This window comes from Amphiura filiformis, chromosome 9 (assembly GCF_039555335.1).
Source record: "Amphiura filiformis chromosome 9, Afil_fr2py, whole genome shotgun sequence".
NCBI lineage: Eukaryota > Metazoa > Echinodermata > Ophiuroidea > Amphilepidida > Amphiuridae > Amphiura > Amphiura filiformis.
Window position 1 is genome coordinate 26,335,966 of NC_092636.1, and position 13,664 is coordinate 26,349,629.

Genomic DNA, 13,664 nt, shown 5'->3' on the forward strand with positions numbered 1-13,664 from the left:
AAAAAAATCCATATCTTCAATATGAAAGGTGAAAATTTTCAATTGACCGTCGGCTTTTCCTCCCTGCTACATACACTTTAAGAATATATCATTAGATTTATATAATTTACTTCGAGGACTTTATATATCTTTTATATCAGAAAGACATGCTTCGTATTCAGAATGCAATTCGATAGGTCTGAGGTGCTCTCATGTCCCACAAAAAATACTGTCGAAACGCAATAAACGATCATTTTAGATCCCTTAAAGGTGTGCACAAAATACTTCTCCATGGACAAACACACACTAAAACCAGATTTTGCTGTTTTTAAAACAATGGATGACAGTTCTATTATATTTCACAGGTGGTTGTTCACTCTAGCATTTTAAGAACGAACAAGCAAAAAAACAAACAAACAAAACATTGCAGATTAATAATATTACATAATACAAAAGCAACTGACTACCACACAAAATTATTAGGCCGGGGGGGGGGGACCAAACCAAAAGATCGATGACATCCTATAGACCTAATCTTTAATCATAACTAGGTTTGTTTTTTCCCTGCCTCCCTGTCTAACAAAACAGGAAACAACATTGAATTTTAAGGCCATATAGGAGAAACATAATCAACATTTTACCCCCCCCCCTTCCTAATGAAAAGATAGGACACAGATGCGATCAAGCAAAATCAGTCGGAACTCGGAAATATCGATTTTGAGATATAGCCAAACAAAGGATATATTTCCTTTTGTTTCCTATTGTTTTGGAAACTCATATCTTTGGAACAGGTTGTTCAATTTCAATACCAAAATGCAGCTTTGTAAATGCCTCTTACTATCTTACTGAAAATTTATATTTCCGAGTTCCGACTGATTTTGCTTGATCGCATCACATATGTAGAAACAATATGCATAAGGCGGCTCAGGGTTCTTGTTTTTTAACTTATATGCCCCCCCCCCCCAGCATTTCATCCATTACACAATTGAAATCTACTGACTTATCTTGTTACAACACTCTACTTATTTTAATTGCATTAAAATGCAACAATTTTGATCAGCCATTTACAAATTGTGTACCACACACGCCAGGTGTATTCCACCAAACAATTCATCAGAATATTGCAAATTCATAAAATTGATTTAATATTAAAACAATAATTGTCCCTGTACATGTGTACGTATGTATGCATTATTGGCTTCCACATGTTGTCTTTCCCCATGCATCAATGAGCAGCTTGTTGTCATAACAACAGGTTGAATCCTGTGTGTGAGGAACTGTCTATACTAATATGACACATCATGGAAAAATCAGCTACAATAATAAAAAATATTATATAATGGGAAACCAGGGGAGAAGGATTCAGGCCAGTACGCAGGATTGGGGTTTTTTTTTTTTGGGGGGCAGATTTTGAAAAAGTGGACCTTTTTCCAGGAGGGCAATTTTGTGAAAAGTGGACCTTCTTCTGGATACAGTTGTACATTTTATTAAGTTTGCTTCTATTGGATAGCTATTAGCTAGCAATGCATACTAATGCAATGTGTCCCTGGTCTATAACTTTTTTTTATAATTTTCATTAAAACAAACCCAGAATTTCAACAACAACAAAAATTGTGTTACCGATGATGCACATAACAGAACCCATAAATGATCTGATAATCAGTTCAGCCTTACTGAACATTTGCACTTTTTTGTTTTTAGCCTAAGATACATGTAATACCATTTCAATGCAAAGTAACCTTATATATCATACAATTTCCTGGTGTGTATTTGTCCACTTGCAACAAAACAGCCTGCCTTGATGGTATGTTCTGGTAAACACTGCCCACCCAAAATGGTATACTTAATATTGGAAAATTTTCACGGGGGTTAATTTTCGTGCTTTTTACGGTCAACCAGGCAGCTGCAAATTTTTAACCCCACATAAATATTTATTATCCACATAGTACTTAATGTGAATATTTGGAAACACAAATTACACCCACTAAAACTGCCCAGAATTTATAAAATTGCGAAAAATAAACCCAACAAATCCCACTGTACATTTACCACTACATCCTGCCTGCCTACTAGTCAATAAAAATTATTAAAAAAAAGAATATGATCATAATTATGAATCTATTGAAGCATAATTTTATGCCAAATACAAGTACTGTACATTGTATGTTATAATATGTCTATGATGCAGGGAGTGGGGTAAGAAAAGTAACAAATCCATGTTTACAACATAAATACTGATAATGTCAAAATTAACTCGCACAGTATACACATCATGTATTGAGATTTTTTTGGTGATATTCAATAGTCAGTACTATAGAGTTCCTTTGGTCATATGAAGTACACAAACAATTACTATCTACTGTAGATAACTATAAAACAGATGCCCTCCTATTGCTCCTAATACTGTCTGAACCCACAGCAGCTGAAGGGAGTATCCCATTATGCTTTGCAGTACCATAATAGAACTGAATGTGCCATAGAAAATCATGTACACAAAATCCCACACTTCAGCTTTCAGTTACTCATTTAAATCAGGGGAGCTTAGACTGTTGTTTGAAAAAATATCACACCTAGATTTTGTGAATCTATCAATAGCTCTCAAGATCTAATCGGCGCTTGTTTATATTTTGTATACATTTGCTATAGAGCATGCAGATATACTGCAATGCATGATGGGATACTCCTTTCAGCTGCTGTGGTCTGAACCTAACCTTTCTGTTTTTGATGTCTGAAACCAGCTACCGTACTATAATACTCCTACAAGTTTTAACATTCTCACAGAGTTTAACTCTGGGAACAAAATTGTTCAATCATTTGCTATTACATCAAACATGGACAACACACACATAGTGATTAAAAAAAAATGGTGGTTCTTGAACCACAAAATGCCTCTGGCTGTCATATTGAAGATAAGTGTAAGAAAATACATACTACAATAATACGCATGTTCCAGCTAGTACGGCGACACCTCGTCGTAGCGTCATGCTGGACAAATTCCATTCACTGTCAGAGAAGATTTGTGGGTGTGAATGCAATGGAGCAAATAAATCTGCAATCAATACAGTGATTTGCTAAGAATTGAACAGGACACCTGTCTCATCAAATCACTCTTTGAAAGAGACAGAGGTGTCATCGAAGTTAGAACAGATAATAACTACTGTTGCTATTTTAAATTCTCGAACAAAAATGTACATTCCGAGCGTCATGTCAAATGCATGTGTACTTTGTGTACATGTAAGCCCTGACCTTAGCGACCGGCTGCTTAGTAACAACATTGCGTAGCGTAGGTTTTTTACCCCTCTCCAGTTGCGCATAGTTAGCAGTGTCAAAAGCGTCTGGAATGCTTGTGGACACACTCTTTGCTGTCAAATTGTACATGTCTTGTCCGGAATTAACTATAGCAACAGTAACCCAATTATTGCCTTTAGATAGCAATATAGCGCACAATTAGCCCAAATCATGGCTGAAGTCGCTAACCAGTGGGATAAAAATAGGGACAGCGGTCCCAAATTTTGTCGTCCGAAGATATGAGACTTTTTTTTCCAATTTTCAGCCATTTTTACATTTTACAAGTTGACCTCAAATGACTTGTGTGTGTAACCCTGAACACCATTATTACATGAAAGTTCCTATAGTGTAGCGCTATGGCCAAAGTTTGGTTGTAATTCAGCCTATAATTTACAAGTTAACCTCTGACCTCAGTATGTGACTTTGGATACCACCAATACATGAAGGCACCCATAATGCAGAGTGTGACCCAAGTTTGGCTGCAATTTAGGTTTTAAACTCTTCATGAGACCAAATTTTAACCAAAGCCATATAACACACACTGACGGCCGGAGGGACACACTGACTGGACCGATAGACACACACAGTTGTGCATCTTGAACTCGCTACCAAAAGGTGGTGATGTAAGTTACATTTTCCCAAATTCAACTCAAATTAAATGATGATATCTCTGCCAAGCAAGAAGTTATTGCCATGCTTGTGGTCTCATTTTATTGCTAAATAAAATGCACTTTCAACCCTGTAAAAAAATCTGTTAGCCTTTTTAATACTGACACTGTGCTTCATAGAATTCAGAATGGGCAGGGTGGTGGAGGTGGGGGATGTGGTACATTGTACACATAAACTCTATGGGATTGATATTTTTAATGCATAATCATAAAAAGGCTGTAAATTGGATTTTGACTCTATTTATCATCTAAAAGACTCATGACCTTTATACAGCTAAACAATTCTACTAATTGTTTTTAATCATTGGTTTAGTCTAGAAAATTCAAACTTTTCCATACAAAACTACCCGTTTTCATATTAAACACTGTAGTAAGTAATTTTCCTACCATAGTCAAAGTACAGATTTTCTGAAGAGAAATTTGATGAGGAATCTAATTAGGGACTTACTTTCTCTGTATGGGTTAACCCTAACCCAACTGAGTCTCACTAAAGCTCACTATTAAAACCACTCTGCGTGTATGCATTCCACATGACTTGATGACGCAATCAGCCCAAGTCATATAAACCCAGGGAATTGCTGCCCGGGGCAGCCAAGCCTCGGTAGCTACATGTCGGTGATAGTGTGCGTGGCATGTGAGGGGTCCCGGGAACGAATACCGGGGGTACCAAGTGACTTCTTTCTTCACCTTCTCTCCTTTTTTGTTTCTTCTTTCCCTTCCGGGTAGGGTTAGGGTTAAGGGCAAAATGTTTCAGTTCAAAATAATGTTGAATTGTAAAAAAATCTAACATACTTTGGGACACCCTGAATTCCGAGATTAACAGCTGTGATTTTGGTTTCTTCCAAAGGCAGTGGGCTCCCTCTATCCTCTAACCAAATGAATGTTGTTAACTTCCAGTTTATTACTGCAAGTTGGTAATAAGCAATTGTTCATTAATACAATGTAAGTATCCCATTTTTTATCCAAATCTGTTTTATTCCACCCTGTATAAATTGAAGGTCACCCTGTATAATGAATTGAAATGTGTATATGTTTGAATTGCTTATGCCTTCAGCTTTCCAAAAATGTATGCTTTTGCTAGTTTAGGGTTGATAATTGTGGAGATAATCTAATTAGAAACTCTATTGGTATAAAAATTCATGATATTTGTGATGTAACGCTAAGGGTAGCGTGTTCAGGACACATGGCCACACACACAACTTGTGCCAAGGTCTTTTCTTTCGGACGACGTAAACTTTTGAAGGCAACACCTATGCTTTATTAGTTTTCATTTGTCAAAGGTAGTGATTTAAAAGCAGGGGTTCAACTTCATTTGTTTGAGGGCCACACATTTCAAACATACATGCTTAAAGGTCAAAATATACCCCCGCTTCATGTTTTCCTATAAATTGAACAGTTGGTCAAGGGCCAATATCAGTGGTTGGCGCCGAATTTGAAACGGGGGCACGCTGTTGAGAACCTCTGAAAGCTAAAAAGTGCACACCCTCCCTTATGGGATTTTTAATATTAATAAGCAAATCTGTCATCCCATGACGGCCTTGATGCAGGCGTTCCTGGTCCATACTTGGCACTTGATGGTCTGCTCCTTATCCTTGATGATGTTGCTGTGCTAGATGATGCATGGCTGAAATCACTGCGTAAACTCTGCATACTTGAAGCTTTACTCATACCTCTGCTGTCAGTAAAATCTGAAAGTAGAAAAGATGGAATTTAGCATTACACAAAAGATATAGCATGCTGCACCTTTTTGAAGGTTCACATTCACATTGTAACACTATATTATTAGTCTATTTACTAATACAAAATTTTATGACCTAGCACCTCTGAAGGCTCATCCAAGGTACTGAGCATGGACATCAACATAAACACAAACCCATTTTGCATTGCTTTAAAAAATGTGATATTGGCATTTGCCCTCATCTTCTCAATCTCTATCCAAGTCCCATGGGGGGAATAAATTTGAGCTCCCCTTGGCAAAATCACTAAAGGGAGGAGAGTGAGAGCAATCTCTCAAGTACAACCAGCATTGCTAAACCTCCCCTTTAATATAAGATTTGCATTCATGTACATCATGTAGGCAAAGAAAAAATCATTGTTGTTTTGCACAAATTTTCTGGTGTAGGAGAGTAGGCCTATTCCAAAAATATTAAATCTTCATTCATGCTTGAAACCAATTTAGCACAAATTCTGCAAGTAAAAAACCTTTTTCTAGAATTGATAAATTACGTACGGTACACGTCACATCAGAGCAGGGACTGTCTATTGGAATTTGCAGGAGAGCATTAAAAAGCTCTTCAGGAGCCTTCAAGGAGAGCTGATTATAGCATTTACAATCAGAGTCTTAGCCAGAAATCAGAAACTACCCGTCCAAGCAGACACTAAAATTTGACCCTCAAATATAAAACAACTTGTCTATACCCATGGAAGGGTCACTAGGGTCAACTATGTCCTGATTTGGCCTTTACATGTCACTCTGAATTAGTCTCAAGTTCATATAACCTTAAAATCATCTGTTTTAGAGCTATCACATCTGTAAAATCCATTAAATCCACCCGTCTAAAATTAGATTAGGCCGTCTTAAAGACGGGTGGACGCATGGCTGGCTAAGACCTTGTTTACAATAGAATGTAAGGAGAGAATGTGGTCAACTAAGGAGAGATAAACATCACTCCTATATCGGATTTAAGAGAGCAAAAAGCAGTCCCTGTCACATGTATTCTATTGTACAGAAAAGACAAAAAAGTTTTTCAAAATTTGAAGAGGGCAGTTAGTCCAATTACCAATCACATACCTGCTCTCCTAGCACTTGATGGTCTCACTCTTCCTGGAGCTTTAGATACTTGTGCTGCATATTGCTGTTGTTTATTAAAATCTTTCTTTAATTTGTTGGACTGTAACTCACTGGTTGGCTTTGCCCCCTCTATCCTCTTCAGAATTTTCTGTGTAAGAAAATGATTAAAAAATTAAATTTGGAGAGTTGATAGTTTCAAGTGCTGTACGTTGAGCTTGCTATTCGATGAAAGGTGTTGCGATCAAAGAAACTGAACCAGTTTTGAGTTTTACCTTTAGTTTCGGTACCGTGCTGGTATTATACAATTTATAATTTGCTAAATCCAGGCATCATATATACGTAGAAACTATTATAGCCTACCATATTTTCCATTTCAATGCGCCTCTGATCTCTTTGCCGCAGCAAAGCCGAAAGTGACTGATGTGTCCACTTGCTGGTCTTGAATGAATGGATCCATAGCTTGCACTTCTTGTCCGCATTCTGCCAGAACTTGGTCTTTTCTTCTCTGGCTTAGGAACAGATGAAGGAGGGCTCATAATGTTCTGCAGCAATCTTTGATTGTCTTTATCAATTCTTCGCACTTCATCATTGCTAAATGACATATTCATGCGTTGATGGGGCATGGCTTTTCCAGACATTGGTCGTTTTCCTGAAGAAGGTCTATGCAGTCTAGGTGGTTCAAAATCCTGAAAGCCAGGTCTCTGTGGTGTGTCTTCCATCTCTAAAACTGCACGGAGAAGCATGCTTAGTTCCTGAGCTTCACTTTCAGCTAATCGAGTATTCTTCTTAGAACCTGGTGGTGGTCTGACACACCCACCTTCAGGTGAGGGTTCTCTAAAACGCACACTATCTTTACTAGCTAACCTTTTGGACCTTTTCTCTGGTGATGAGTTTATTTCATCATGATTGTACTGCAATCTTGGTGGACTTGGAGACCGAGAATTGGTGGGACTTTGCATCGGTGACACATCAGTAACACTGTCCGAGCTTGAGGAGTCACTATCTCCACTTTTTGAATCTAAACTTGAGCTATAACTTGCACTAGAGCTGCCACTACCATGACGTCTTGGCGTGGACTTTTTGGTCTTGTGGATTTTGATGGTCCAGAAGCAGAACTTCCTCCCGAGTCGGACCTAGATCGGTCGCTATTTTTACCCTTCTTTCGATAAGATTTGTCAAATCCATTCACACCTTTTGGGCTGTAATCATCATCTTCCTCATCACTTGAATATCTTTGTCTTCGTTCACGAGAAGATCCACCGGTGGGAATTTTTACACTGAGACTACTAGTTGTTGACCGCACAGAATCAGGTCGACTACCACCACTCGTGTAATCTTGTTGCCCGTATTTATCATTGCGTGACGTGTTGTCTCTACCGGTTGTACCGGCCGGCGATTTTTCTCTCGACTTAGATTTAGAACGGTTATCATCTTCATCAAAAAAGTCGAAGTCTATCGGTTCTGGGCTACCTTCGGCAGACATGGCTGATGTTTTAGACGATATTTTCTTCACAAAAATACCTTGTTTTAGATATTTTCAACACCACGCATTTTCCCACACAACAGGATTTCGTTATTGTTTTGTAGCAACTGATCAATCATGACGTAATCGGTACAAAGGTCAAACACGCAGACACAAATGCCAGGCGGGGTTAGACACCTTGGTGATGGCTGTTTTTTATTCCAAATTTTACATTCAAAAATGACCGCTCCAGATACAAGAGTCTGAAAAAGCAAATGCAATCTGACTGTCGTCTCGCTTACAATAATTATGTCAACAATATGATATGTGATGATTCATCTGGGAACTCCAAAAAGCTATGGTCGTTTATAAAAAGCAACAGATGTGAAAATTCCGGCGTCGCTCCACTTATGAAGGATGGTCTCCTACAAAGTGATAGTGTTGTCAAGGCGAACATGCTTAACGATCAATTCGTCTCCGTCTTTACCGACGAAGATACAACCAACCTCCCAAGTTTGGGTCCAACTATCCATCCTGAGGTACCTCAATTCACCATCAGAGTTGAGGGAGTACGCAATCTGCTGGCTAAGGTTAAGCCATTCTCAGCTTCAGGCCCCGACAACATTCCCGCCTATCTTCTGAAGGAAGGTGCTAATGAGTTGGCCCCAGCTTTGACGTTGTTGTTTGAAGCCTCTCTACATCAAGGCAAGATTCCACTTCAATGGAAGTCAGCAGATGTCTCACCAATTTTAAAAAAGGCGATAAACACAAACCGGAGAACTACCGTCCCATATCATTAACTTCCATCATCTGTAAGCTCATGGAACATATCCTTCACAGCCAGATAATACACCATCTTGATGAACATGGCATACTTACCAGTAAGCAATTTGGCTTCAGGAAGAGGCATTCGTGTGAGTCTCAGCTTCTACTTACCATCCAAGACCTGGCCGAGGGCCTTCGCGACAAAGAACAAGTTGATGCCATCCTACTAGATTTTTCCAAGGCCTTCGACCGGGTTCCCCACGAACGACTCCTACTGAAACTCCACCATGTCGGCGTGCGCGGTCATCTCCTGTCCTGGATCCGTGACTTCCTGTCCGGCCGCACCCAACAAGTCGTCTTGGAAGGTAAAAAGAGCTGCACATCAGACGTCACATCTGGCGTCCCACAGGGGACAGTGCTAGGTCCCCTCCTCTTTTTGGTTTTTATTAATGACCTACCAGAAGCCGTCACATCCAACATACGTCTTTTTGCCGACGATGCACTCCTCTATCGACCAATCAGATCGGACCATGATGCTTCCGCCCTTCAAGATGACCTGGCTCGTCTTCAGACATGGGAGAAGACATGGCAGATGGCTTTCAACCCAGACAAGTGCGAGGTGCTTCGAATTACCAACAAGAAGAAAGTTGTTAACGCCCAGTATTCCATACATGGAACAACTCTACGCACCGTTGATGAAGCCAAATACCTAGGTGTCACCATTCATAAAAACCTAAGCTGGAAACCTCATGTCAATAATATCTGCAAGAAGGCAAATAGTACCAGAGGGTTCTTACAAAGGAACCTCAGGAAGTGTCCAGCCAAGATCAAGGAACAAGCTTACAACGCCTATGTTCGCCCTACTCTGGAATTCGCTTCATCAGTCTGGGACCCCCATCCAAAGGATCTTGTGACCCGGTTAGACATGGTTCAACGAAGAGCTGCCCGATTTGTTAAATCTGACTACCACCAGAGGCACAGTGTTACCAAAATGCTAGAAGACCTGCAATGGAAAACACTCTATGAAAGACGAGCCCATAACAAAGTGATCATGCTTTACCGCATCGTCTATGGGCTTGTGGCCATTCCATCTGGCCCACCTCTCTTCATTCCATCCACCGTGTCAACCAGAGGTCACCCCATGCAATATAGGCAACAGCACTGCAGGATCTTAGCCTACCAACACTCCTTCTTTCCCAGCACCATCTGCCTGTGGAACCAACTTCCTGCCTCGGTAGTGTCAGCCGAATCCCTGGATTCCTTCAGGAGTAGGCTGAACCTGCTGACACTCCGCTAACCGCTCAGTGGTTTTGGTTTTTACTTGCACCTTATTCTGCACCTGTAAATAGTTTCTCCAAGAGCATCACTGGAAGTCGTGTTCCTGCTCGCCACATTTGCACTGCACACAGTACGACAATACTCTCGTAGAGAGGACTGTACTTCAAAGGAAGAAGAAGAAGAAGAAGATTTTCTCAAAATCAACTTTTCGGATTTCACTCAAATTTACAACTATCTCGTGCAGAGTGAGTGATGCGGCAGTACACGGTAAATCCAAGTGTTTAGGGGTACTGTAACACTTTTTAAAAAGGTGTTTAATTTTTCATTTACACACTAGGCCTAAACACAAAGTAAACACATAAGGCCGTATAAAATTAATGTTTTGGTTGTCGTCCAGAGGATTTTCATGAATTGATGAGGGAGGGAGGTGTTTTTTTTTTTTTTTTTTTTTTTTTTTTTTTTTCCAATGTAAAATTAGCATTGTCAGTAGTTTTCGGTCTTCTCCATGCAACAGTGCTCGAGGAAACGATGAGGCCCTTTTTTTTTTTTTCAATGAGATTCTGAGGATAAACCCCTAGAGTACCACAATTAGGTCTTTTGGGGAAAAAAATCCATATTTTCAATATGAAAGGTCAAAATTTTCAATTGACCGTCGGCTTTTCCTCCCTGCTACATACACTTTAAGAATATATCATTAGATTTATATAATTTACTTCGAGGACTGTTATATATCAAATATTTGAAAAATATCAAATTTTTATAATTTGTCATAAAATTTGTATTATATTGTGATTTTTTAAAAATGAAAATTATTTGATATCAGAAAGACATGCTTCGTATCCAGAATGCAATTCGATAGGTCTGAGGTGCTCTCATGTCCCACAAAAAATACTGTCGAAACGCAATAAACGCTCATTTTGGATCCCTTAAGCCCATGGATTGAGAAATTTAATATTATTATTCCATGCCTTGATATTGTTTGATTGCATTTTGTAATATTGTTTTCAAAGTGATGAAAAAAGTGATGAATTATTATGATGTCCAAAAAATAGGTGCCAAAATTTCTCCCCCAAATCGTGCCATATCTAATTATATTTCGAATGTGATAGAAATCCTCACGTATCTCATCACAAAATAATTTAAAAAAATGAATGAAAAATTGGCGTCGTAATGAACAACTTTTTCATCACAAAATAATAAGAAATATAACAAATGAAAACATTCCAAAGTGATAAAAAATCCTCACTTTTTCCTCACAAAATAATAAGAAACGTTAAACATAACAAATGAGAAGTTGGCGAAATGATGAAAATAATTCTCACTGTTGTCATCACAAAACATGATGATAACAAGTGAAAAATTTCCAAATACAAAAATTCCTTACTTTTCCTTAAAAGTAATAAGAAACATAACAAACGAGAAATTTCTAAAGAGTTAAAATATCCTTACTTTTATCATCACAAAATAATAAGAAACATAAAAACTGCAAAGTGAGGATTCTTTCTCATTTTTAACTTTCCTTAAATCGGGCCTCAATTGTCTGAAATTGATAACATTTTATTTTTAAAGAGGGACTATGAATTTAATTCCAATATCATATTATTGAAATTCTCATCAATATTAACTGTATAGCTACTACTAGCTAAAACTACTGTTCTTTGAATGGTACAAAATGCAGATGTTCAATCGAAATACATATTATGCAATATAGGACTGTCCGCATTTTTTTAGGTGGGTAATGTGTATAAAACAAAATAATGAATATCTACGTCATTATCATTTGTTTCCCAATTTTAAAACAAGATGTTTTAGAAAAGGAAAACAAATCATACATACAAAAAAAAATCACATTTTTGACCAAAAACACCTTCCAACCCAAAAATCACATTAATTTTGACCAAAAGTCACATTTTTGATTTTTGACCAACAAAAAAAATCAAATTATTGATCAAAAAGCACATTTTAGACCAAAAACTAATTTTTTGATCAAAAATCACATTTTAAACCAAAATATCACAATGTAAACCAAAAATCACATTATAAACCAAACATCACATGAATTGAGTAAAATTACCCGGTGTTGAGTAAGGGGAAAGATTTTACTCTGCTGTTGAGTAAAATTTTGCACAATACCGTACCTGGGCAAATGATAGCATTTTTTGCAAATCATTTATTAGACGAGTGGATTCTATAGCCATTTTGGCTGCTGAAACCGAATCCGGAAAGCTTTTTTGCCGGTTTTTTTGCATAAAATGTATCTACATTGGTTCAGTGGACTTTTTCAAAATGGCCGGCAGTATATTGTGGTAGGGGTAGGGTTAGGCTTAACCGGCCAATATTAAAAGTACATGACCTAAAATTACAGCTATAGGTTAGATGTTCAGAAATTTGGTACTTTGGTAAAATAGTGAGTGAGGGCAAGGCATAGCTAGCCAACTCCCGTGTTAATTGAATGGAGATTTGACCGAAAATTTTGGTAAACGGACCGCTCACTTCTGAAGAATGCCACACGAAAACGGTACAAGCTACATTTAAAGTACTCTCTGTTCGATCATCATGATGAGTTTCTTATATAGTATGCCGAAATGGGGTACTGAAGGTGATTGACAAAGGGTCGTACTTCGCTGATGAGTAAGTGACAGCGAACATGAAAATCAGCGCCCATAACCCAAGTTAGTAGCTAGTTAGCGGAGACCGTCGCGGGACTGATTATTGATTATTGAAGTGCCTTATTTTATAGATATACGCACGATTTAGGGCAAGAAAAAAACCGGGACACTTTTGGAGACATCATCATCATCATCATCATCATCATCATCATCATCATCATCACTTTCTACATTTTTCTAAACAACATACTGTTTTAATAAGATTTTTTTCTTAAAATGCATGTAACTATAATTATTGTTTAGAGCGTGATGAAATAAAACATCACGATTTTCATCACAAAACAAATATAATGCATAAGAAAATGTTTGTTTTAGAGCGTGATGATGAAATAAAACATCACGGTTTTCATCACGAAACAAAGTAATACATAAGAAATCAATTTTTCGTGAGTGATGAAATAAAATTGAAAGTGTTATACAACTCCCGGATACATCTTAAAAAACAAATTTCCATCTCATGATTGAATAGGAAGTTTGGTCAAACAGAGTATAAGGCATGATATTGATAATAAATACATAGTCTTAGGAAGCAAAAACATTGTTTAAAATTTCAACCATTTACTAGAAACATTTTACCTTCATTTGTAAATATTTATAAAAACGAAATATTTGGAGCAAACATCGTTTTCAAAATATTTTTCAACTCCAAAATAACATTATGTTTAGAATGATTTGTACAAAGTTTTCAAAATGTTTTTGGAATGTTATAAGAACGTAAAACATTTTAATAACATTTCAATGTCGCATTATATAAAGGTCGTGAA

General features: G+C 37.7%; 2 protein-coding genes across 2 annotated transcripts; one reads left to right on the plus strand and one right to left on the minus strand.

Moving 5' to 3' along the window:
- Positions 1-794: 794 nt before the first annotated feature.
- Positions 795-8,303, minus strand: LOC140160803 (uncharacterized). Its single transcript, XM_072184112.1, is given in 5 exon segments — positions 795-5,623; positions 6,727-6,874; positions 7,087-7,137; positions 7,140-7,801; positions 7,804-8,303. Coding segments are annotated over 5 exon segments (1,449 nt in total). The 5' UTR covers positions 8,210-8,303; the 3' UTR covers positions 795-5,441.
- A 205-nt stretch (positions 8,304-8,508) lies between these two features.
- LOC140160027 (uncharacterized) lies at positions 8,509-8,988 on the plus strand. Its single transcript, XM_072183296.1, has one exon. The coding sequence runs from the start codon at positions 8,509-8,511 to the stop codon at positions 8,986-8,988; it is 480 nt and encodes a 159-aa protein (XP_072039397.1).
- Positions 8,989-13,664: the final 4,676 nt, after the last annotated feature.

Bases quoted from the DNA above. Each gene is read 5' to 3' on its own strand.
- LOC140160027 (XM_072183296.1), top strand. From the start codon at position 8,509: ATGATATGTGATGATTCATCTGGGAACTCCAAAAAGCTATGGTCGTTT.